Here is a 26,992-nt window from a genome sequence, read left to right as displayed (position 1 = left end):
AAACGATGATTGGCTTGTGATTTTGTCCATCTTTCTTCAGAGCGAAGCTCTCGATCGGTGCGTGAACACGATGCGCGTAAATTCGATCACGCTAAACTGTCGTAGTCGCTTTCATTTTTTAAAACCGGACTGCCGGACGGTAAAAATCCAGATACTAGACAAGCACCCTATGGGTAAGCAAATGTTTGACCAAGTCACATTTTTTATTAGAAATATTTTTCTATATTGTGCGTAAAACTACGTACAGGACGTACAAAATTTAAAACAAATCAATTTCCTCCTTCAAATCGTATGAGTTCTACCACAACACACGTCAATTAGCATTTTTATCGTTACGAACAATATATTTAATGAGATTAAAGTACTAAAGTACTAACTGAAGGACGCAAACCCCCAGGCAGACCTTTAAAAAGATGAAAAGACAGCTGGCAGTCAACATCCCAAGAGCGACATGCGAAGGCACTAACCGATCCCTAGGATCTACAAAAAGAAGAAGAAGAAAAAAGTACAACAGATTGAGACACTGAGCACACTTTTCTAAACTTATTTCTAAAATTCCTAGAATAAGTCATTTTTGCATATATAAAAAGCTAATTTAGATATTAATCAAAGGCCAGAATCCATCTAAAAAAATTAACGCGATGTAACATAAATGCTTCAAAATGGTAAATAATTTATTTGTTTATAACGAGGTTCAAGCGTTCGAAGGGTAAAACTGGATAATAATATAATAATGTTATTGTTCTAAGTAGCGCTTTTGAATGCTTGTGACAAAATTCAGGTTAACCAACAGTACCAAATAATTTCCGCTAAATCATGTTTTTCCACTGGTTCCGGTTCTAACTTCATTCGCGTCGTGAGATTCTGTTTGCTGTGAAGTTGTGAAGTTATTTCGGAAAATAGTGTTTTATGGGAAATTAGGCACAGGTCGGCCTGCAAGTTTGGGTCGTCGGCGGATGAGGGGATTCCATTTTTTTATATCATACTTAACTACGAGACGATTTGATCGATTTAAATCCAGGTTCTAGATGTGTACGTTAGATATTATGTCTTCCATTTCATTATTAAAATGGCGTAAATTGTATTATTGACGTATACGTACAATAAGATGTTTTGATTGCCGTTTCACCAACTTTCCTCCGCGAAAAAGTTTGAAATTTCACCTGTTGGATTGGCGGATATTCGAATTAATTTACATTCTAACGTTCCGATAACTGAGAAGCATCAGTTCTCTTGATCACATTAATCAAAACGTAATCTAAAACAGATTATATATTTTTTACATAATAAATTCGGGAAATTCTCCGCAGGCAAACTGAAAGGTCTTAATACAAACCTATTGAATGTTGTCAATGTTTTTTTTAAGACAACAAATTATTGGATACCTAATAACACTGAATTCCTAGTTGACTGGACAGATTTTATAAATAAATATATTCATTTCTCACTTATTAATATTTACTAAATTGTACTGTTTTAATTCTCAGGCCTGATTTTTGAAATCCAGTATTTCAGTATTAAATCATATTGGAAATTATAAAAGAAAAGTAGATGCTATATCACTCACCCGACTACAACAGCATACAGGCTACTGAGCTATTCTTTTTCTTTTGCTATATTTAAACAGTGGAATTTACTAGCCTCGCTCTTATTACTTTGTCTACTTTACTAAAATGTCGGTATTGTGGAATCCATGCAGTGATGGACGATCAAATAAAAAAAAAACAATGAAACAATGACTTCCTGTGAATAATTTAATCATTCCGCTAATTACGCTGATCAGTGCATATATTTGGTTGCATATAGCGTGTGATGTATTTGACAATTTCATATCAAAACCTAGAAAAAATATAAGCCAAGAAAAATTAACAAAAACCATCCCAATCTGGTAACTGAAAAAGTAACAGTTACCTTTTAGGGACATGTATAAATCTGAGCCTTTGTGTAAATATGTACACACTCGAGTGTAATTTTTCAAATCTACAACATAATTTCATTTATAATTTTGAAAAAGATACAAAAAAATCATTCACGTATGCATATATGATTTGTTTAGAATTGTGTGAATAATAATAATAATAATAAAACCCTTATCCGCACCCCAATGGTGCATAGGGCACTGCGTCATATAAACGCAGTGTTATCTTGATCGTTTACACATGAAGGAAAGGTGATCAGTCCTCCGCTTCAGGTACCAGTCCAGGGTAATATTGAATAAATATGACAGTGAAAAAATCACTTATATTTATTTTACCCCCCTTGGGAATCGAACCCGGGACCTCCAGAATGGTAGCCGAGCGTGCTGACCATTACACTACGGAGGCGGACAAAAATTGTGTGAATACTAAGTAAATTATTATATAAAGAATCATATAATTTACAGACTTCAACTAAAACTTATTATTCATTAATTAATTAATTCAATATGGAAAACCACAGCCATTGAAAATAATATATTCATAAACAGTTAACAATGATATAAAGCCATTTTAATTTAAGTTTTACATAATAAATACCACTATTTATTAAAATGTATTGTGGAGTGTGCTTTGGTTGATTCCGTTTTGATAATTTTCAAACACCATATGATGTGGAATGCTTCGAAACACGTGTCACAATAGATTTTAAGAAATAGTGATATTTACCAAGTAAAACTTAAATTTAAAATTTGATAGATATTACCACAAAGTGACTGCCGAGTCAATAAATGAAATAAAAAGCCTATTATAAAGACTGGTCCAACCATAACGCACAATGTTAATTGCAAATAAAACAAAAAGTTTTCAGAGAATTATCTTAATTTTTTTATTATGATAGAAAGATCAATGACAATTATGGGCAATACAAAATATCGGCTAAATAACACTCTCCTTATCATTCATCGTTCACTTTGTGTAATACCACTTTAAAGTGGTGACGACGCTTAAAATGATCATTAAGGTGGAGACTGACCGGAGCATTTCGTCGTAACATTGCTCGCGGCGAGCATCACTGAACATCCGAAACTATGGATGGAGCGCTCGGCTCAGTGTACTGACTGCCTGAATGCTCGCATTGTAACGTGTTACGTTACGACGAAATGCTCCGGTCAGTCTCCACCTTTAGGCTTTAGCTCTTGAGTGAATTGGACCTTGTAAGCGTGTAAATTCAAGTCTTTATTCAAAATTCATCAGTGATGTCCGTGAGATGTTCAATTGATGACGGCGAGTCGAAGTTGGCGGCTCTTCTGCCACACTATTGTGAACAGTAGCAATGCTTTCCGCAGAACGAACTGGGCGAGCATGCACAGGTGTTTTCACATCCCCTGCAGATCCAGTTTGATGAATTTTGCCCACAATTATCCCAATAAAATATTTGATCCATAGACAAAGATAATATTAATATTGCAAAATCTCTAATTCACTTTGTTTAAAGTATTCAACAATATTTATTTATCACTTTCAGCTACCAGTGTACAGGAGCAGTTGTGTCCGGATGATGGAGCACAGGAAGAAATCACTGGTAAATATATAATAATTAGAAAAAGTACATGAAAAATTATGTCATTTCCCTACAGTGCCGGAGTTCCAGGGTTCGATATCCAAGAGCATTAAAAAAAACATAAGTGATTTTATCTCTTGTATTTATTTATTATAATATCACCTTGGATCGGTACATGGAGCGTAGTACTGATCACCTTGCCTTTATACAATTAACAGCGTGTCAATATGTTGTAGTGCCCTATGCACCATTGGGTGCAGGTGAGGGTTAGAAGAAGGTGAAGAAATCAGGCCTTGTTCATTTTACTAAACCATCAATATACACTAGACTTTTTGTAATTATATTTTACAGAGAAGTATAAATATGTAAGAAAAAAACCTCAGATATAATATTAAAATATTTTTTTTAGTGTATTAATCAAGGATCGGTTTTGAAGTTGGATAACGTATGATTTAAAATTTTAATATGATGGTAATATTTTTATTATTAAAATCTAATGAAAAAAGAAAAACAGAAGGAATTAAACATGAGAAATTTTAATTAATGTCAAGACACTTGACCACGAGGCACTCATATATTTGCGAGTATCGCGTGATTGCTGGCAGTGAAGGGTGAGGAGGGGCTAAGAGCTGTTTCTATTTTTTATTACCGGGAACATATGATAGCATACAAACACGACTCTCAAATTTAGGCTAAGTTTCTCATACCGTGATTGGTAATAATGATAAGTACACCGAAACACGAGACAAAACATAAAAATTAGTGGTATTTGCCAAGTTGACTCTAAATTTAAATATATATTGATATTACTATGAAGTGGCTGCCGATTCAATTCCTGGAAAAATAAATGTCTTAAGGGCGCTTGTGCACTACCTGGAATTTTACTGTCAGGCAGTCCGGTTAGCATAATAAAACAGATGATTGGCTTGGATTTGCTTGTGCTTTTGACTGCCTTTCTTCGAATCGTTGCGCTTGATCGGTGCATGATCACGGTGCGCCTAAATTCGATCACGCTAAACTGTCATAGTCGCTTTTATTTAAAAAAACTGGACTGCCAGACGGTAAAATTCCGTGTAGTGCACAAGCGCTCTAAGGGGGCTTGTGCACTACCTGGAATTTTACCGTCCGGCAGTCCGGTTTTGAAAAATAAAAGTGACTCGAATTTACGCACCAATCAAGAGCACCGATCTGAAGAAAGATGGACAAAAGCACAAGCTAATCCAAGCCAATCATCGTTTTAAAACGCTGACTGACGTGCCAGACAGTAAAATTCCGTGTAATTCCGTGTAGTGCACAACCGCCCTGAGACTTTATGAAAGGTTTAAGTTTACTGTAAATGAAAATTGAATTTTAAAAACAGATTTGTTTAATGCTATTTAGGTGCTGAATTTTGATTTTATAAAATAACCACTGGTTCTTTTTCAGCTGTTGATAAACTGGTGTGTTCTAAAGATGGAGAATCGGAAGAGATTTCAAACGTAATGGTTCTGGAAGAAACTATGGACGATGATGGCATTCAAGTGACTACGTTAAAAGAGGAGGATTATTCAGAGGAAAATGTAGGCATCGAAGTCAGACTTCTCGATGATAATGAGGATGGATCCGTTCTTATATTGTCTAATATAGATCCGGAACAAATCCTTTGCAAAGATAATTCTGATCCATCGTATGATTCAACACAATTTGTAGAGCAGCCGGAAACGGAAGAAGGTAATCAAAGTACTTGAATTTTTATTACAAATAGAAAATTGATAAAATATATTTTGATTATTGCACAATAAATTTGTACAACCTGCTTCTATTATTCATAGTCATTTAACATAGAAACTAAATATAAAAGACCTATTCATAAATGGATAATGGAAGTGGGTAGATCTGAAATACAATAGATCGCATCATTCGGCCATGTCATAATAATTTATTTATTTAAACTTCATGTACAGAAAATAAATAAGCACATTGGCAGGTTAGATATTGTTTTTTATAACCAACCAATAACAGACTAGTGATATTGGTCAAAACGTTTGATACCTTACATAGCTGTTTGCAATCAGAGAGTAGATAGTAATAATAATAATAATAAACCATATCCGCTCCCTAGGTGGAGCATATGGAGTCCACAAACTGTCTCCAGGCTTTTCTGTCGGCTGCCAGCTCCCTTGCATCCTCCCAAGTCAGATCCGCGTCCCGAAGTTCTGACGAGAACTGCCGACGAATTGTCAGCAGTGGTCGTCCTGGGCGGCGCGAACCTGATGCCTTGTAAAAGAGGCAAGCTTGATTAAGGCTCTCAGGAGGCATGCAAAGTACATGGCCAAGCCAACTGAATCGCCTTTTCTTGACGACAGTTGTAACCAAGATTTGCTGCGTCCTACGCCTTATCTCTTCATTCCTCACAAAGTCAAACCACCGCACGCCTAAAATTCTCCGCAAACACCTATTCTCAAAGTTTAGTACACGGCTGCTCTGGGCCCTTGTAAGGTGCCATGTTTCACAGCCGTATAAGAGAACAGGAGCAATGCAGGCATTGTATAGGCGGCATTTGGTCTTCACCGAGTATAAATCCGATCTCCAGACAGCCTTCATACTGTTAAATGCGGACCCTGCGAGTCCTAATCGCACTCCCAGTTCCTTTTGAAGGCTGCCATTTTCAGTCGCGTACACTCCCAAGTACTTGAAACTCTCGACCCTTTCGATACGCTGGTTACTCAACATCAAGGGTTGTTGGGCATCTAGGCATGAGCTGTTGCACAACACATGGGTTTTTCCAACATTTATTGTTAGCCCCATGTGCGTAGAGTACCTATTTACCCTGTCGACGATTAATTGAAGACCCTCGACGGAGTCATCAATTAAAACGGCATCATCTGCGTACTCTAGGTCGCAGAGTTTCCGGGAGGGGGAGATGGTTATACCTCGGTCAGATGGTAATGACTTTCGAAGAATGAAATCCATGAGGATGATGAAGAGAAACGGCGCAAGGACGCAGCCTTGTCTGACTCCGGTAGAGACCCCAAAACAATCCGTGACAACATCGTCAACTCTCATACGGCATTCACTATTGAGGTGAAGGGACTTAATTAGCTCCACTAATTTCGCAGGCACCCCATAAGCTTCCAGTACTTTCCAGAGTGTGGGCCTGTGCGGACTATCAAACGCTTTCTCATAGTCTACAAAACACATTGCCAGAGAACTGTTAAATTCCTGGCTCTGCTGTAGAATGTGGCGAATATTATGGATTTGATCAGCACAGGACCTAACTAACTAACTAACTAACCATCACGCCGCTTCCCCGCAGGGGTAGGCAGAGAGAATCGAACGCCACATCACTCTGTCTTTGCAAACATTCTTTGCCTCTTCTACATTCATGCATCTCCTCATACATACCCGACGATTATTACGACTCCTGACCCGGCCGCTTTCAAGTATTTGACATACCTGATTGTGCCAAGTTTTCCTCGGTCGTCCTCTGCTTCTTTTTCCTACTACATTCGCTCCATAAATTTGCACAGGACCTGCCAGGCAGAAACCCTGCCTGGTTTTCTCTGAGCACCTGCATAATGGGGGCTCGGATTCTCTGCAAGATTAAGTGGGCAAGCACCTTCCCAGGCACGCTGAGTAGCGTAATGCCGCGGTAGTTGTCACAGTTGAATGGATCACCCTTCTTATGTAACACGGTAATCTCCCCAGAGTAGATAGTACTTGAACATTAAAAAAACATAAATAATTGATGATAATAAGGAAGGCAAAGGAAAAAGGGGGTTTAATTTTCATTGTAGTAAACAATTTTCTTTTGTAGAAAATATATGCGGCGAATGTAGAACAGATCGAGGACCACAAAAAAGACTTGATCGAATGGCGCGATCAGATCAATCAGAACCTAAAATTAGGTGGTGTCAAAAGTCTCTATAATCGGAGGGCATGTATGACTAGATGTATGGATGTGAAGGAAGAGTGTGGCGTTCCATCCTCTCTACCTACCCTTTCAGTAGAAATAGCAGTAATGATGTTAATGAATATATCGCTCACTCCTTTCAACAACGTCATATATCAAAAATCGTCATTTTTCAGTTGTGCATATTTTTGGAATGCCCAGAAAATGTGCTATATCCCAGCAAAAGTGGCATATTTTTAACTTAATATTTACCCGCTACAGAATTACAGTGAATCAGTATTTGCGCCCGTTACAAGTTGTGTAATTGGACAGCTGACCGCCCAGTTAACAGGTTAAGCTGGGTATTGAACTCATAGTTAAATGATAATTCTTTTCAGTTGCGAATGTGGCTATTGGAGAAGAACATGCAGAAGAAGAAATTTACAGTTGTAATAGCTGCGGAATAAGCTTCACCTCCGTCGTCGACCACATACAGAATTTCCATAGTGACCAGGAAGTGGTCGTGGAGGTACTATAATAAATAATAATAAAGTAAATAGTATCGGTATAAAGTGTTTTTGGATGCTCAAAGTGGTATTTTCCTGACAGATGGCGCGAAATGATGACGGTACGCTGGAAGACATGACACTTCTGCAAGTGATGGCCACCGAGGATGGGGAGGAAACTGATGATGCGGAAGAAGAAATGCTTCCAGAGAATAGGAAGAAGAATATCCTCTTGGAGAATGGAGAAATTTTATCGGCACCTCAGGCTGTTGACGCACAAGGTGATTAACTTGCATTGATTAACTGCTGGTGTCATTAATCTTTGTCTAATGCAAGGGTGGCCAACCCGCGACCCGCGGGCCGCATGCAGCCCGTCGGGTGTCTACTTGCGGCCCGCGGAGCAAATCACATTTCTTCCTTTAGTGTACACAAAACCACCAAAAGAACATTCCATCGTGCGTAGTTTGTATCATATCCCATATATGGGATTATTTTACTATCCCGGCAAGACCCATAATGGCGTCAAGTAGCAAATATGTTGGACTAAAGAAGAGACGACTAACAGAAGAACTGAGAAGTTTTTAAGGCAGATTACTAAAAATGTTGGCCACCCATGGTCTAATGTATCCTACTATCTCTGCCTTCATAGATTGATATCTGTCTAAATAATTTCAAAGAAAAATGTCCTTTTGTATGAAAAATGTCAAATGACAAAATAAAGTGGCTGGTGTAGTCAGATATAATACACCTGTCTCGCTCGCACCACAATAGTAAGTTGAGGGCTCGTGTTTAATTTATATAAAAATATCAATTACCTGCAGTGCTGCATAGGTCGGCTGTCCAAACTCAAAACACAGTAAGGGACATTTTTTTTGCTGTACGTTTTTTTGCATTTTTGGACAAAGTAGATTCTACTTTCTAAACGTACTACAAAAAAAATGTCCCTTACTGTGTTTTAAGTTTGGACAGCTGAGGTGCCTTAACACCTTATTTACCAACAAATTTTTGAATGATTTACCTTAAAATCCAAGCATATTTGTACCAATAGCATAAAATGCACGCAATTAAAAAATACATTCTTAATTTCTGTATCAATAGTTTGATTATTATGGTTTTTATTATACATATTAACTACCAAAAACTGACTAGTCGGCTTTTCGCTGCTAACTGTAAACAACCAAACACTGACTAGTCAGTTTTTCTACCCTACGCACTGGAAATAATTCTCGCAATTCGTTATACCGATTTCAAAGTTGAACTATTCATTTAAAAGGGATTTTTAATAGAAATAAAAAATAAAATATATGCACTTTTATTTGTCAAAATTTTACACGTTAAAGACAATATTTTTAATAATTACGAAATGTATCTAGAATGGGAGAATGTGAGAATTGTGAGAATTATTTCCAGTACGTAGGGTAAAATCATGATAATGTTGCATTATTCCGATACAGTTAGCTCTAGATACCGTAAGGGGAAGGAACGGAGTTCAATTTGAGCATGTTTGGTTATCAGAAAAGGTCTTTTACTTTGTTGTAACTAGCCTGATAATAAAAAATCCATAATTTTTATTATTTTGGTGACAGAGCGATTCCGGACACCGCAACTCCTCAACACTCTGCACGAAGAGCAGTGCGTTGACAGAGACGGGCGACTCTACACGAGAAAGGTGGTGCAGATAGAAAGGTTCTGGGATGAGGACACCACCATCAAGGATGAGAGCGTATGGGTAGATGAATCTAAAGGTACCTAACAACTATATTGTCCATCTAATATGCAACATGATCAGACCAAACAGGGCCCGAATTTCTCGAGGATAGAAACCAGGGCAGTCTAAAGTAGACCCTTAAAACTATTAACATATTATGCTTCGAATATTGAAAGCATTAACTTTGTGGATCATATTGATATATATATTATTTTGAGAAATAAAAAGAGTTTGTGTTTTGATCCACTCACATTTTTATTAACCAACTAGTTTCGGCAACAACCTGTTGCCCTCTTCAGGGTTTATTACTTTGTTGTAACATAAACATAGTGTCAGTCATAAATTAAACCCTGAAGAGGGCAACAGGTTGTTGCCTAAACTAGTTGGTTAATAAAAATGTGAGTGGATCAAAACACAAAGTCTTTTTATTTCTCAAAACACATTGACTGCTAAATTAGAAAATAAACCATCCTTGGGGCCACAACTGTAAACAGACTGCATACAAATGTGAACATTGCGGTTCATTTTTTTTATATTAAATGTTTTCATGAAACTCAAAGCGATAAAATATAAAGGAGGCCACACAGAAAGTGCATACATTTACATAACATGGCAAACGTGAAGCGTGTCCAATTCACAGAACGTAAAATCGAATCCATGATTGGAGTTACATTTAACTCACGCAACCTCTTGACCAAATACAGCGTGTGTTAACCTGTCCGGGAGTGAGTTTCTGCAGACAAAACTGTATCTGGGGAGTGAATTTTTTTTGCATTTTTTTTCCTTTTTTGATCTTATATCATAGTCAATGCTATAAGCAACATATTTTCTTCAATATTTTTTTTTTAAAACATTGATGATATTGACAAATATCATGTTTTGATATAAGTCATGTTTTGTATCCTTTGAGGAAAACTTGGTGTGGCCGTACATGTACGGCCATACTCCCGGACAGGTTAAATATAACCCACATGGCGTATAACATGTTAATAATCAAAATAATTTTTTCAGTCACAAAATGTGATTATATAATTCTTGTTATATTGTTTTCCATTTTGTTTCAAAAACTAAAAATTGTAAGGCCGTACATGTACGGCCATACTTCCGGACAGGTTAAATATAACCCACATAGCGTATAACATGTTAAAAATCAAAATTATTATTTTTTCCGTCACAAAATGTGTTTATGCAATTCTTTTTATATTGTTTTCCATTTTGTTTCAACAACTAAAAATTGTTTTATAAAAATGATTTAGCATATTTCTATGTTTTGATCTTCATTGATATTATGTGATATAAATGTTTTCATTTTCAGAGGAAGAAGGAGAAGAAAATAAAACTGCTATGGCGACAGTTTCAAAAATATATTACTGTTCGCGCTGTTTTATGCATTACCCAAATCTGAACAGGTTTGAAAATCATACATGCAAACCTTCCCAAGGTGAGTCTTTCGTGCAAATCTTTCTGAGCAAACTATTGTATTTGTTTAGTTTTTGATAAATTTCAATTTTAATTTGCTTATTTTAATATAAGAACAAAAAGATTATAAAGAAAGTTGCAAAACATAAAAAAAAATCACGGAGTTATACTCTTTGTGTAAAATAATAAAAATCTCAATGATTAAAGAAAACACTTTGTTTTTTACCACTTGAGTTTTATTATCGACTACATGTTTCAGAAGTTAAACTTCCATCATACAGGTCTGTATAATAACTAAAATATAAAATATAAAATTGTTCTATAAATAAGGAGAGGGGAAAGTAAGGGGAAGGGGTTAGTCAAGGAACGGAGTTTGAAAACAAAGGAAAAATGGAAAGCAATGGCGAAGAATTTTGAAACAATATATTATTTAATAAATTATTATTAGAATTCAGGTTTTTTTGTATTTCTAAATTTTCAAGATAATTCATAATTTGGCCTTTATATGGAACAAGGTGTAATAATTTTAATTTATGAGTGAAATGAGTGATTAGTATCTATTATATGATTTGCAAATTCCGAAAAATAATTACTAACAAGACCGCTATTTATAGAACAATTTTATATTTTATATTTTAGTTATTATACAGACCTGAATGATGGAAGTTTAACTTCTGAAACATGTAGTCTATAATAAAACTCAAGTGGTAAAAAACGAAGTGTTTTCTTTAATCATTGTAACATGTCTTACCACAAAGTCAATGCCGAAACAATAAATAAAATAAAAATCTCATTTATTTTAACTGCAGACAGTTAGTAGAATTCCATATTGAATTGTTGGGTAATATATCCAAAATTAAACACGATTATTGGATTGAATTCTACTTTTATTCACAAATATATGATAATATGTGACGCGTTTCGTCTTATTAAGACATTATCAAACACTCATGAGTGTTTGAGCGTCAGAATTAAGTATGTAGTTAGCGTTTTAGGAGTTTAGTTCATTTCGAAAATTCGATGTAGAAAGCGTCTTATACGCCCGAAAATAGGCGTAATTTATTTTATATATTTTTTTGTTTATTTATATTTGTAGATAATGGTCAGTTGATAACATACACCAAATATCTCAAAATTGACAAAAATTTAGTTAGAGCACTTTACGTAGGGCACGTCGACATAATACTGTATGTGTCTTTATGAATTTAAATTTGAATATAATATAATATTTTGTTGCTTTCAGGAAAATACAAATGTGAACACTGCAGTGTTAGCTATAATAACTCCAAATCGTTGTGCGCTCATATGAAAGTACACAAGTCATTGAAAAGGACCGATAAATGGGTTACTATGAAAACATCAGGTAAAATATACCTTTTATATAATGTCACGGGGATACTGAAGAAAACTGACAAGTCAGTCTGTGAAATTTTAAAATAAGTACAACTGAATGTTCAAAACCTTTCTAGGTTACATAAATTCTTTTCTTATTTTCAATCGTTACATTGCTCTAACATTCTGAATTGAAGCTTAAACAAAGGTAAAATGATCACTTTATCCAGCCAATGACAGACTTTAATATTCTGATTCTGATTTTTCAGAAAAAAAGTGCAAAACACTTTTTTTCTGTGTTGATTTTGAGTTGATGTTAAATTTTATGTAATATAACTAGAGTTTTCTTTTTAACCACTTTGTTTATTGGTAGTTTTCTTCGAGCGATTTCGACAAGAACCTTGTCATCTTCAGGGATAAACATACACATGTTAATCCCTGATGATGACAGTGTTCTTGTCGAAACCAGTTAAGAAAAGTACCAATAGAAAAAGTGTTTTTTTTTAATTTTTATTATTAAAGGAATAACCCACAAAGCGTCTATTTTAGATGCTTGTCTGCAGGTAGGATAGTAAGAAAAGGGAATGTCAATGTGAAAAATACATCACAAACACCCAGACCAATTGCAAATAAATTTTTCTTGAGTTCATTTTGCAATTGGCGGTAATCGAACCTGCAACACCAGTTTCCTAGTCGAGCGTCTACCCAACTACGCCACAGTACCTGTTTAAAACAAAGTTCTAGTTTTCTTTTATAAAATATGCTAAAAAAGATGTGTAAATTTGTCTTCTCTCAGCCGGCCCCCTGGGCCCTTATCGCTGCGGCGTGTGCGACACCATCTTCCCGTCCAACAAGTCGCTGCTGCTGCACGGGCGCATGCACGAACCCGTGAAGCAGCGCCTGGTGGAGGGCCCCGCGGAGTACGCGCCCTCGGGCAGCCCTGCGGCCCCCGGCGAGCGCTTCCACTGCGCCCTGTGCGACAAGTGGATGCACGTCGGCTACCGCAAGATCCACGAGACGGTCCACACCGGGCAGGTAAATGCGCAATTCCGCCAATCTTCAACTTCTATTTACCTGTAATCAAATTCAACATCTTCGTATTATACTAAGTATCATTAAAATGGCGATGAAAGGTTCTTAGGTGCACAAAATTAATAAAACCATCAAAAACAAAGTTTTCACATAAAAACAAAAGCAAAACAATCCACATTTCGCAATGATGACACGTTATGACAATAGATCTAGTACATTTGTTATGACTTATTTAGTGATGGGATTCAAGATTATCAAGATTTTTTTTTACCTAATGTCCAAGTGACTGAAATCTAGCTACGGCTTATGCAACACCGTTTATCATGTCCCTACTCGGGCTTCAACTTTATAAGTTTCATAGCCTATGCCTACTCGTAAGTGGATTTACTCTTTATGTTTAGAGTTACTATAATTTCATGTAATTTATGAGTGAAAATTCTAGGCAAAAACACTCGCGGATTTTCTAGAACCGGTTCGCCCTTTAGGTACTACCCCTACCCCCCCCTCTATAAAAAAATAGTTTCATACATTTATTGATTTATTTGTTTTTTATTCTGCGCATAAACAGAACATTCACGTAACAAATGAGTATGCTCCAAATGCAAGCGTTTATCTTTCACAATATTCTTTTTATTAAGTGCAATTGAATTATTCCACCATTTTTTTCATCTTTCCAATGTTTTTCTTTTTGTGAGGTTCAAATATTTTGACAACGTGGTGGACCAAGTAAACCAAGCGTGCTCCGGTACATGATCTGAATCGAAATATTGTGTGACAACAAAGGGTTAAGGACAGGTTTGGAGAACTCTAAAAATTTTAGAACCGGATGAAGCCTACCACTGGACTTATTTGAAGTCCCATCCCAGTAAAAAGAAATGTGCGATGCGGAGTAGGTGCAATGCGTTTTAGCGTTTGAGCTCTTGTATTTTTTTTATTGCTAGATTGATGTATGTATTCCTTTTAAATAATATACGAGATCTATTGGATAAATTTATATATCGTACATGGTATCCTTTCTCACACAATAAGTTGGGTGTGTGTTTTTACCTTTGCCAAACCCGGGAAACTGACTCACCGAACCCCTGGGGTTAAGAACCACCGGTCTAGAATATGAAATTAAAATTAGTGACGGCAGTCTGCTAAAACCACGGTGACCAAATTAAAAAAACAAACTATGCACTCTTTAATACCGTGTTATTGTGGTATATTCTGGATAATAATAGAGACAAACTTGCAGGTGGAATTCAATTGCAATATTTGCAACAGGAAGTTCTTCACCAAGGAGAACTTGGATATGCATATGAATGTTCACTCCGTTGACAAGGTAGGGAAATATTTTTACCATTTATTTTATGATTGATAAAATAATATTTCTACCATCCACAGGGAAAAGTCAAGTAATTAATAGTCTGCCGACACTATGAAGCCAAGAAAATGAATAAAATTTTCCTTATAAATGTTTCAATAAGCTATTCTCATAGATCTGGTGCAGTTTGTATATCTTATGAATTTGATACATCGAATGAAGTGATTTTTTTAATGAACATACTTCCTAGGGAGCGGACTAAGTGTACCGAGTGACCTGAAATAATTCTGCATCAAGGACTTTATAAGGAAATATTTGTTAGCCAAATTATTTATTAGTTGGGGCATTCATTGGTCGACATATTATTGTACATGATTGGGATTTTTTTCCTCTACACCAGTGCTCCGCCACCTTTTCTCACCTACGTCACACCGAAATTCTTCCTAGAATTCTGCGGCAAATCAAAAGCTAAAAATATAGACTATTCTAAAATTTTATTAATTGATTCGGTAGTCACTTTGTGGTAAAATCTATCCATTTTTAATTAATGTTTTACTTAGTAAATACCACTATTTCTTAAAATCTACTATCTATCTATGTTCCCACTGATAAGAAATATATATTTTTTTTAAATAAAAAAAAATAATAAGAAACAGCTACTACCCCCTCTTCAACCTTCAACGTCCCAAGGACCCAACTCTAAAATTTAGAATTAGCTTCACATGGTGTTTGAAAATGATGCAGAATGCATCGAAACATATGTCACAGTAGATTTTAAGAAATAGTGGTACATATTTATTAAGTAAAACATTATTTAAAAATATTCTTAAATTATTAAGTTATAATTATTCTTTACTACATTTCGAAAAATAGACAATATTATTAAATATAATATGTGTTTGTGTATCAAATACATAATAAAAAATTGTAAAATGTCAAATACATTGAATCTGACCACGGTATATCTGTATTCGGCTCACAGCACACTGGTTGTGGAGTACTGCTCTACACAATACCTTCCGAATAATGTTCTTTATATACATTTATTGTAATTAATTTTTTTATATTCTCGTTTTCTTAATTGTCAATGCTCGTAACTCCAAATATTAGGAGACTGTGAGAAATTACGTGGTATGCACACATATGCAGTAGCTTGCTTTGTATTTATGTTTTTGCCACCTCGAATAACATATTCTTTTTTATATATATTTTTGAAAATGTTTTGAATGTCTTGAGAATTTCAACAACAAAGAAGTTTAAGTCTTCCGCAGAGTTACGAGTATTTCTACAATTAGGGTGACGATTATATATTGGTTTTCAGGTACCAAACGTCAAGAACAGTAGGCGATTGCCATACGAATGCAACTACTGTAACAGGCAGTTTGCGAGGCCGCACGAGAAAGTAAAACATGAAAGGATTCATACAGGTATTTTGTACAAACATATATATTTTCTTGTTTCAGTTGATTGAAGCAGTTGGTTAACACACAACGGGTGTTTTTTACGCCTGCGGAGCACTGGCGACGGGATTCGAAAATTGTTTACTTATATTTAGGACCTTAACAAAGAGATTGGTGCATAATATAATATTAATATAAAAACATCCTTCTTTTCTGACTTTGGAATAAGGTCGCCGCAGGAGGTAAAAATATTACCCTTGCCATCCTTAAGCATCAATCGACCGAACGAGTAGAAATACCTTTCCCGTCCATAGTGTGTTAATTATGCTAAATATCCAGCGTCGCCTCATGTGTCCTGATTGAACAGATTCAACACATATACATATTATGTGGCTAAAACTGAGCAAATTATTATTTTTTTATTATCAAACGGTTGACATGACTAAATACTTATGTAAATCAACTTATGTCAAAATTATATGGATTGATTAACGTAATTTTGCGCAGTATACTCGCAGTATTTAAGAAAAATATTTGATTTAATATTATCATTGATATTACTGTTGAATAAATAGTATACATATATGGTAAATGAAGTCAAATTTAATATGGGTCATTTTACACTATGTCCGCCTCCGTAGTGTAATGGTCAGAACTCTCGGCTACCGTTCTGGAGGTCCCGGGTTCGATTCCCAGGGGGTTCAAATAAATATAAGTGATTTTTTCAACGTAATATTTATTCACTAATACCCTGGACTGGGACCTGAAGCGGAGGGCTGATCACCTTTCCTTCATGTGTAAACGATCAAGATAACTCTGCATTTATATAAAGCAGTGCCCTATGTACCATTGGGGTGCGAATAAGGGTTTTATTATTTTATATTATTATTTATTTATTTGGTTTTGCTAATTTTTAATTTATTTTTCAGGGGAGAAGCCTCACAGTTGTGACATTTGTGGAAAATCTTTTCGAGTTTCGTATTGTCTCACTTTACACATGCGTACGCATACAGGTGCTCGCCCTTATGTTTGCGGTGTTTGTGGCAAAAGGTATGTTAGAATTACTTAAATACATATCAATATTTACCAGATAAAAGTCAGTTATATCATACTTCACACTTTTGTAGAATTATAGTTATGAACAGTTTTATTAACCAGTTGCCAGTTTATCCCGAGCGTGACTCGGTCAAGGAGTTTGTGTTGCATTTATAAGCAAATACATACATAAATATACAAATACATAAATTTATTTGCCCGAGCCAAATATATTTTGTAACTGCAGAGAGTTGGTAAAATTCCATATTGAATTGTTGGGTAATATATCCAAAATTAAACACGGTTAATGGATTGAATTCTAATTAATTTACATATATGATATGTGACGCGTTTTGTCTTATTAAGACATTATCAAACACTTGCAGTGTTTAAGACGAAACGCGTCACATATCATATATCGCTCACTCCTTTCAAGAACGTCATAAATCAAAAATCGTCAATTTTCAGTTGTGCATGTTGTTAGAATGCCCAGAAAATGTACTACATCCCAGCAAAAGCGGCATATTTTTAACTTAATATTTACCCGCTACAGGGCAGAAAGTGTTTTTGCATTTTAAAGAAAAGGTATTGTTAAATTATTTTTTTAAGTATATTAAATATTTTTCATATGGAGAAAAAACATTCAGGTTTTACCTAAAAAGATCTGTTGCACAGTAAAAAGTTCAATAAGTGGCTTGATATTTATTTTTAATACATTGTATTATTAATTTATTATTAGATTAAAACCAATATTTTTAGCTTTTCCACTTTTTTATTTGACCAGCGACCGGGTTTCGTCGTTACCGACATCACCAGTCTGATGATGTCGGTAACGACGAAACCCGGTCGCTGGTCAAATAAAAAAGTGGAAAAGCTAAAAATATTGGTTTTAATCTAATAATAAATTAAAAATGCAATTCCATCACGAAGTGTCAGTGGATAATATAAATCTACATTGTATTATATTTTTAAACTTTAAAAACGTTCTCCTGAAAAATCAAGTTTTTTGATTTATGACGTTCTTGAAAGGAGTGAGCGATATGTAAATAAAGTACAATTCAATCCATTAACCGTGTTCAATTTTGGATACACATATTACCCAAAAATTATATTTATGTATGTATTTGTTTTTATTGACTAACCCGAGCAGTGTTCGGGTAGTCCTGTGTTGAGATGTTTGGTGATGATTTCCTGCACCCACAAATTTTCTTACCAAAATTTACCTGTTAAGTGGTTAAACACTACAACACTGAGATATGATTTGGATTATCTATTTCAGTGATTGTATAAATTTAGATAGAAAATCTTTGCATGTACGATGAATATAGAAATTAACAACAATTGTTATGATCCTGGGTTCATAACATGTGGATCATTGTTATAATCCCGGGTTCATAACAAATAGTGTAGGGTTGTGGTCCCGTGGTTAGTGTCGCGGACTCTTAAGTCAGAGTTCTCGGTTCGAATCCACGCTACCACAATTTTATATGTACCTATTTCTAATAATGAGCTGCTGAGGCTCACAGAAATAGTAAAAACACAAATATTTCTCTTCATTTAAAAAAATAATAATAAAAAATGATGTTTGATAGATGTTCGAATGATAAAATATGGAAAGAATGTAAGGCTGAGATAAGCATTATCGATAAAATTAAGAAAGGTGTGTTGAGATGGTTTGGACATGTGGAGCGTATGAGTGAAGAAAGAACGGTTAAACAAATTTATGAGGCGAATGTAGTTGGAAAAAGAAGCAGAGGACGACCGAGGAAAACTTGGCACAATCAGGTATGTCAAATACTTGAAAGCGGCCGGGTCAGGAGTCGTAATAATCGTCGGGTATGTATAAGGAGATGCATGAATGTAGAAGAGGCAAAGAATGTTTGCAAAGACCGAGTGGTTTGGCGTTCAATTCTCTCTGCCTACCCCTGCGGGGAAGCGGCGTGATGGTTAGTTAGTTAGGTTAGTTATAATAAAAAATCTTTATGATGATAGAGATTATTGACATTTTTGATAAAGTTATAAAAAAAACTAAAATGTATTTTTATAAATTTGATGTTATAGATTTAAGGCCCACAGCGTATTTAACCATCATGCGCTTACTCATTCAAACGTAAGAGCCTACAAATGCACATTCTGTCCGAAGGCCTTCAAAACTTCAGTTCAGTTAGCAGGACATAAAAATTCTCACACAAAGCCATTCTCCTGTACTGAGTGCAATCGGTAAGTAACAAATTATCATATATTTATTTGATTTCACTATGGGAAATATGAATCAATGTAAGGTACGAAATTTAAAATAATGTTACATAAAGTTTAATTGGAAATTCTGTATTCTATCCATTGCTATACTCCAAACATTGATGTCTTCAAAAGCATATCGCTCACTCCTTTCAACAACGTCATATATAAAAAAAACTTGATTTTTCAAGAGATCGTTTTTGAAGCATAAAAATGTAATAAAATATATTAAAAATAAATATCAAGCCACTTATTGAACTTTTTACTGTGCAACAGATCTTCTTAGGTAAAACCTAAATGTTTTTTCTCCATGTGAAAAATGTTTATTATATTTAAAAAAATAATTAAACAATACCTTTTCTTCAAAATGCAAAAAACAACACTTTCTGCCCTGTAGCGGGTAAATATTAAGTTAAAAATATGCCGCTTTTGCTGGGATATATTACATTTTCTGGAAATTCCGAAAACATGCACAACTAAAAATTGACGATTTTTGAAATATGACGTTGTTGAAAGGAATGAGTGTCTCTTACATTGACCGAATTTGAATGATTTTCCAAAAGTTGCTACAATGTACATCTGATAATTGATAGAAATTTGTGAGTAATGAAAGCGCAGTATTCAATTCTAGAGTCTGATTTAGAGCTCTATGAGAAGAAGATAAGTACATATTGTGGGTGTACTGGCAACAAACATTAACTCAAAATATGCAATTTTGACTTAATATATATTTGATATATTTCAGACCTTTTGCATCATTGTACGCAGTTCGGGTCCACATGGAAACTCATAAGCGACAAAATAACCTAAAGTATAACTGTGAATACTGCGGAGCGAGTTACGCTAGGTCATTCGCTCTTAGAGATCATCTCAAGGCGCAGCATGATAGTGTTGTGGTAAGAAAATACCTTATTATTTATTTATGCAAAATAATCCACTATTGCCCCATACATATTACTCAAATAATAATACATATATGTATTATTTCGAGAAATAAAAATACTTTGTGTTCTGATCCACTCACATTTTTATTAACCAACTAGTTTCGGCAACAACCTGTTGCCCTCTTCAGGGTTTAATTTATTACTGTATTAGTAATAAATTAAACCCTGAAGAGGGCATCAGGTTGTTGCCGAAACTAGTTGGTTAATAAAAATGGGAGTGGATCAGAACACAAAGTATTTTTATTTCTCGAAATAATATATCAATATGATTCACAAAGTTAATGCTTTCAATATTAAAATATATATATATATATATATATATATATATATATATATATATATATATATATATATATATATATATATATATATATATATATATATATATATATATATATATATATATATATATATATATATATATATATATATATATATATATATATATATATATATATATATATATATATATATATATATATATATATATATATATATATATATATATATATATATATATATATATATATATATATATATATATATATATATATATATATATATATATATATATATATATATATATATATATATATATATATATATATATATATATATATATATATATATATATATATATATATATATATATATATATATATATATATATATATATATATATATATATATATATATATATATATATATATATATATATATATATATATATATATATATATATATATATATATATATATATATATATATATATATATATATATATATATATATATATATATATATATATATATATATATATATATATATATATATATATATATATATATATATATATATATATATATATATATATATATATATATATATATATATATATATATATATATATATATATATATATATATATATATATATATATATATATATATATATATATATATATATATATATATATATATATATATATGTATTTTATTATTTAAATAATAATTTGTGTAAATATATTATATCGTTACATTTATTAATAAGACATTATTTTGGATACCAATTATTTTAGGATGATTCTTATATCCTGCCTGAAGAACGGGTTACAAAACTTTCTATTCTGGGAAAGAATGATGATGATGATGTTCTGGTAATTATATATTTGTCTTATATTTTAAAAACATTTTTATATATGTATATATTTGTATAAAAGCTAATGTTGATAGAAGAGCACATTGTTTAATAAGATGTATTTTTTTTACAGATGGAAAAAGTAGACTCAAACGAGAGTGATGCTGAAATAATATAAAAAAGTTATTTGTATTCAAATTTAAAAGTGATAAACTTTGCCCTTTCATACCAAAATATTATTAACATCAGTTAGGTTAAGATTTTGGACGAAAGTTTGACTGTAATTATGGCGTGGGTTTATTCCCGTCAGTTCCGAAAATCCAAAAAATATTTATTTCAATTTTTCGCTGTTTTTGTAATCTATTCGTTACTCATTCTTCTTTCCAACTGAGTGTGAGGAATTGGATTATGATAACGCTCGGTATTTCTTTGTTACGTCACACATCGAAGGTCTGTTATGCTACACTATATACATTATCATCTAAAACCTGTTAGATATAGGTGAAAAATTGCTTCAAAGTTGGCCCATCACTCTAAACTCCCTTACGCTAAGTCCTTTGTTCGTAATTTTTTTAAATTTATGTATGTTTATAAACTAAATTTGATATTGAAAAGCACAATCCTAACAAACAAAATAAAATGTGAGAATTATTTTTGCAAATAGTTTTATGTAATTGTCATGCTGAATCCATCAAGTCTGACACAAAATACCAATTTTCTCAGTCAAAATACCAAGTTCAGATAACATGAAAAAGTGACTTTTAATAGAAGGTCTTATGATATATTTTATTCACGACGTTGTCTAAATATTAAATATTGTTTTCAAAATTTTAGGTTTTCGCCCGCTAAAATTTGGCAAAGTGAGCAAAACAGGGATTAGTAAAACAGGCCTCAAATTATATTTACATATTTACTACACATTTGTAAAACTTTTTTTTCTTCATTGAAATTATTGACTCGTTTAAATATTTAATCGAGGCTGATGAATATAATAAAAATATGATAAGGTATATTTGCGTATGTAATTATATTTATGTTGGAAACATATTTTTGATAAAGTTAACAATTTTATATTATTTCATTAACCTTTCCCTTACGGTGCTAAAAAAACTTTCGCGTGCAATGGTGATTTGTACACCATATGAAAATGTTATTTAAAAATGGTAAAATGTGAATATTCCTAAATTTTGCTTTTATTGTTGAAGTTGAAACAATTTTGTAATGTTAGCTCTGGTAAGTATCTGAAAACGAGAAAAAAAAATACATCACAAGTAGCCGCAATAGCTAGCGTTGCAACACAACCTCCACAGAGGACGATCTGCGCGCTACTGACGTTACTAAACACGCTAAGACATGCGCGTATATGCAAAGCACGGCACGCGCACACACACAGAAACGTTTGTGTATAGGTGATTTTATTCCCGATTTTTTCACAAATTATTTATTTCCATCGCTGCAAATGAGTAACTTCATATAATAATATTTTTATGTAATACGTAATATTTTACGGAAGAATACAAAAATTACTATTAAATTTTATATTGATATTCTCATTTTGAAAGTCGAGTTGTAGTAAATACACATCACTGGGAGGGAAAGGTTAATTGATTCAGCAGTCACTTTGTGGTAAAATTTATCCATTTTAATTTAATTTTTACTTAGTAAATACCACTATTTCTTAAAATCTACTGTGACACGTGTTTTGATGCATTCCGCATCATTTTCAAGCCTTGATAAGTCATGATTCTAGTAAACCTATAGACACAAATAAAAATTATTACATGTACCTACTTCAATTAAGGTATTATTTATTGAAAGGAATTGGTGATGGAATGTTTTTATATTTTGATGAACTGAAAATTGTAATTAATTAAGATGGTATCAAGTATTATTTATTTTCAGGGACCAGGCCCTATCGTCCTTAACGGCCCATATAATAATTTGATGGCTATGCCAATTTCAACCTCCAATTATTAAATGTGTACTTAGTTTAAAGGTGCCATACTTTTTTTAAAGCCTATAATTGAAATTTGTATATTTTGGGAAATTTGTTAATTTTAAATTATGTATGAAAATCATATACGAGTACATTGTTTATTATTATGTGCCATGATCTCGTTAATCATGTTTAAAAAAAAATGTTTTAATTTATACAATGTAATTCTATTAATATTCTGTAATTCTACAGTACTTCGCTTACAGATTAGGATAAATTTATAAATTTAAAAATTTATAAATTTATTGACTTTTTTCTCTACAATAATATAAAAGTATATATTTTAATTCCTTCCTCAAATACAATTTTCTGTTTCAAACTTTACTTTTGAGTTATATTAATGCCAGTTAGGAAATATTATTTTATTTTAGAAAATCTGCAATGTCCTTCGATCGCCTCAAAGTGTACTTTGAGTGGATTTAATAATGCTACACATTCTTTACATAGAGCTGACTTCAACAATATTTTGCCGAAAAAGAATTGATAAAACCATAAACTTTTTATTTTTGATATTTAATTTAATAATAAATCTCTTTCAAACTCTTGAATTTTGTCACCATAGTTATTATAAGGTTGGCTGTCCAAACTTAAAACACAGTAAGGGAATTTTTTTTTGTAGCACGTTTTTTTGCATTTTTGGACTAAGTAGAATCTACTTAGTCCAAAAATGCAAAAAAAACGTTGTACAAAAAAAGTGTCCCTTACTGTGTTTTAAGTTTGGAGAGCCGAGGTGGTGATAGCATTTTTCTATATTAACACATTCTTGTCGGGCGGATCTCTATGTATATTACACTCTCATGGTTTATTGAATTTAAACCAGCGCTATAAAACAATAATCTTACACCCAAGACGACAATCATCTACTAAAATAATTAAATAACCAAGAAAGCTATTTAGTTTCTTAAATTTGACTACCCCCATTGAGCTTCAATATTTATGATACTGTTGACAGACCTGACCCTGAATATTGTAATGTTTCCATTTGAAGTTGTCACTTGAATCATTAGTTATGATGTGGTATTTTGCGCTTACATTCAAACCCATATATTATATATATGTGCCCCGCAAACAACCAACTGGACGGTTCCGAGAAAACCTATTTATATGTGACCCGCTTCCTATGCACAATTAATATGGGATTTATATGTCCCGACAACAATGTGTTAACATGTTATTTCCTTTTCACACTTTTCGACAAGAAGTGGAAACAACTCATAGAAATGCTATCATCACCAAAACTATCCTTGTTCATTTTTTATGTCTATGTGTAAAATAAGACAGAAAAAAAAACACCTGTAAATAATTCCCAATAAAAAATAATCCAAAGATTACAAAACCTTTTTTAATTTTTTTAATTCTCTTGTATTTAAAGCCTTATTTGATGGACCATGTGAGTGAGGGGGAATCCATTAGTTGAAAGCACAAACTGATGAAATAAGCAGGAAAAATGTGTTCTTACTATATTGGCGACCATTGTCATAAACACACTTTGGACGGGAAAGGTATTTCTAACCGGTTGGTCGATTGATGCTTAAGGGCGGGAAGGGTATTTTTACCTCCTTCACAGGACTCATTTCAAAAGCAGAAAAGAAGGAATTATACTATTATGTTTTTATATAAATGTTGTATATAACAGTATCAATCTCTTTGTTAAGGTCTTGACACATTTTGGACGGGTGTTTTTTTTACGCCTGCGGACCGCTGGTGACGGGATTTAATAATTGTGTACATACAGTTTTTTTTTCTTTCTTTCTAACCCTTACCCGCACTCAATAGTGCATAGGGGACTGCATCATATAAACGCAGTGTTATCTTGATCGTTAACACATAAAGGAAGGGTGATCAGCCCTCCGCTTCATGTACCAATCCAGGGTAATATTTAACATACAGTTTAGACTTTAGACCTTAAAAAAGAGATTGGTACATAATATCCTTATAAAAACATTAAATAATTCCTCCTTTTCTGACTTTCACATTAGGCTGGCGCAGATATAAATTTAATATACAAGTTATTAACCAAATTACAAATTTAGTAGTAATTCGATGTGAATTTGTAGGAGCATATCTTCATTTTCAATGTTTTTTTTATGCAGTCGAAACAAGTTTCTGGCTCCTGTTAGGATAATGGCTATTGCAGATTAAACATCAATGTAGTATATTTTCATTAATCAATATTGGCTACAGAAGTGCCTACTTACATGCACATAATAAAAATACATATTCACACAATCAGAACAAGTACCTACTTATAACTAATAAAGATAAACCAAGTATGGTTGTAGCTATTTTTAAAAATCCAGGAGAGGTAAACATTATTTAAATAAAAAACTAATAAACCATCACGCCCCGCAGCGGTAGGCCGAGAGAATAGAATGCCACACCATTTCATTTTTGCAAACAATCTTCGCCTCTTCCATATTCATGAATCTCTTCATACATAACCACCGATTATTCCTGACATGACCACTTTTAAATATTTGATCATGTCAAGTTTTCCTCCGTCTTCCTCTGCTTCTATTAACAACCACGTTCGCCTCATAAATTTGTTTCATTGTTTTTTCACTCATTCGATTCACTTGCCCTAACCATCTCAACATACCTTCCTTAATTTTATCAATACTGCTTATCTCACCCTTACATTCTTTCCTTATACATATCACTATTCAAACATCTATCATACATCGTTTTGCCGCTCATTCATCTAAGAGATCGGGTTTAGACTGCATTTAGTCTACTTTCATCCTTCTTCTGCCAACTCCATGCTTCACTTTCATACATTAGGGTTGGAATGAAGACTATTGTGCGTTGCCAGTTTAGCTTTCGTTGAAAGGTTTTTATTTACTATAGCTGATTTCGCCATTCACTCTGTTCCTGGCATTCACTCTATTTTCTATACCTTTAACAATCTTTCCATCCCTAGAAACCATACTTCCCAAATGACATTATTTGCCTATTATTTTTGATATTTAGGGTAGATTTAACTTGACAATTTTTACGATAAATTAAACGTTTGTATTTGATACATATAAAAATGTATCAATCAATATTTTTATAAATTGATACAATATTGTAGATTTGGTTATAAATTCTTTTATGATACGCACACGCTCACATTATTTTATTTTTATTTTTATCATTTAGTACTTGTATGAGTATCAATTTTCTTTAAAAGATGTCCGCCCCCGTAGTGTAATGGTTAGCATGCCCGTCTACCATTCTGGAGGTCCCAGATTCGATTCCCAGGGAGGGGGGTAAAACCTGAATGTTTTTTCACCATTTGAAAAATATTTAGGATATGAAAATAATTAAACAATACCTTTTCTTCAAAATGCAAATACAACACTTTTTGCCCTGTAACGGGTAAATATTATGTTAAAAATATGAACGAATGAGTGAGGAAAGAACGGTAAAACAAATTTATGAGGCGAATGTTATTAGGAAAAGAAGCAGAGGAAGACCGAGAAAAACATGGCACGATCAGGTATGCCAAATACTTGAAAGTGGTCAGGTTAGGAGTCGTAACAATCGGCGGGTATGTATGAGGAGATGCATGAACGTGGAGGAGGCGAAGAATGTTTGCAAGGACAG

The 26,992-nt window shown here is 33.3% G+C and overlaps 1 protein-coding gene across 2 annotated transcripts; it reads left to right on the top strand.

Moving 5' to 3' along the window:
• The first annotated feature begins 826 nt into the window (after positions 1–826).
• On the top strand, positions 827–22,669 carry LOC148300836 (uncharacterized). 2 transcript variants are annotated; one of them, XM_088274214.1, is made up of 17 exons: positions 842–1,032; positions 3,445–3,501; positions 4,906–5,190; positions 7,750–7,880; positions 7,961–8,138; positions 9,444–9,602; positions 10,881–11,006; positions 12,228–12,347; positions 13,113–13,351; positions 14,586–14,672; positions 15,765–15,785; positions 15,976–16,081; positions 16,984–17,104; positions 19,151–19,309; positions 20,073–20,223; positions 21,350–21,427; positions 21,542–21,738. In XM_088274214.1, the coding sequence occupies exons 1-17, from the start codon at positions 1,029–1,031 to the stop codon at positions 21,584–21,586; spliced, it is 2,067 nt and encodes a 688-aa protein (XP_088130340.1). In that variant the 5' UTR covers positions 842–1,028; the 3' UTR covers positions 21,587–21,738. The 2 variants fall into 2 exon arrangements, with proteins under 2 accessions (XP_088130341.1, XP_088130340.1); XM_088274215.1 differs by lacking the exon at positions 15,765–15,785 and having other exon boundaries at positions 827–1,032; positions 21,542–22,669.
• Positions 22,670–26,992: the final 4,323 nt, after the last annotated feature.

Source organism: Brachycentrus maculatus, unplaced genomic scaffold, assembly GCF_059751285.1.
Source record: "Brachycentrus maculatus isolate JH-2025_06_01 unplaced genomic scaffold, ASM5975128v1 h1tg000649l, whole genome shotgun sequence".
Taxonomy (NCBI): domain Eukaryota; kingdom Metazoa; phylum Arthropoda; class Insecta; order Trichoptera; family Brachycentridae; genus Brachycentrus; species Brachycentrus maculatus.
This window is presented reverse-complemented; position numbering and strand designations above follow the sequence as displayed.

Coding starts and splice junctions, on each gene's coding strand:
- LOC148300836 (XM_088274214.1), top strand. Junction 3,502..4,905: donor AGCACAGGAAGAAATCACTG/GTAAATATATAA, acceptor GTTCTTTTTCAG/CTGTTGATAAACTGGTGTGT. Junction 9,603..10,880: donor ATGGGTAGATGAATCTAAAG/GTACCTAACAAC, acceptor TTTCATTTTCAG/AGGAAGAAGGAGAAGAAAAT.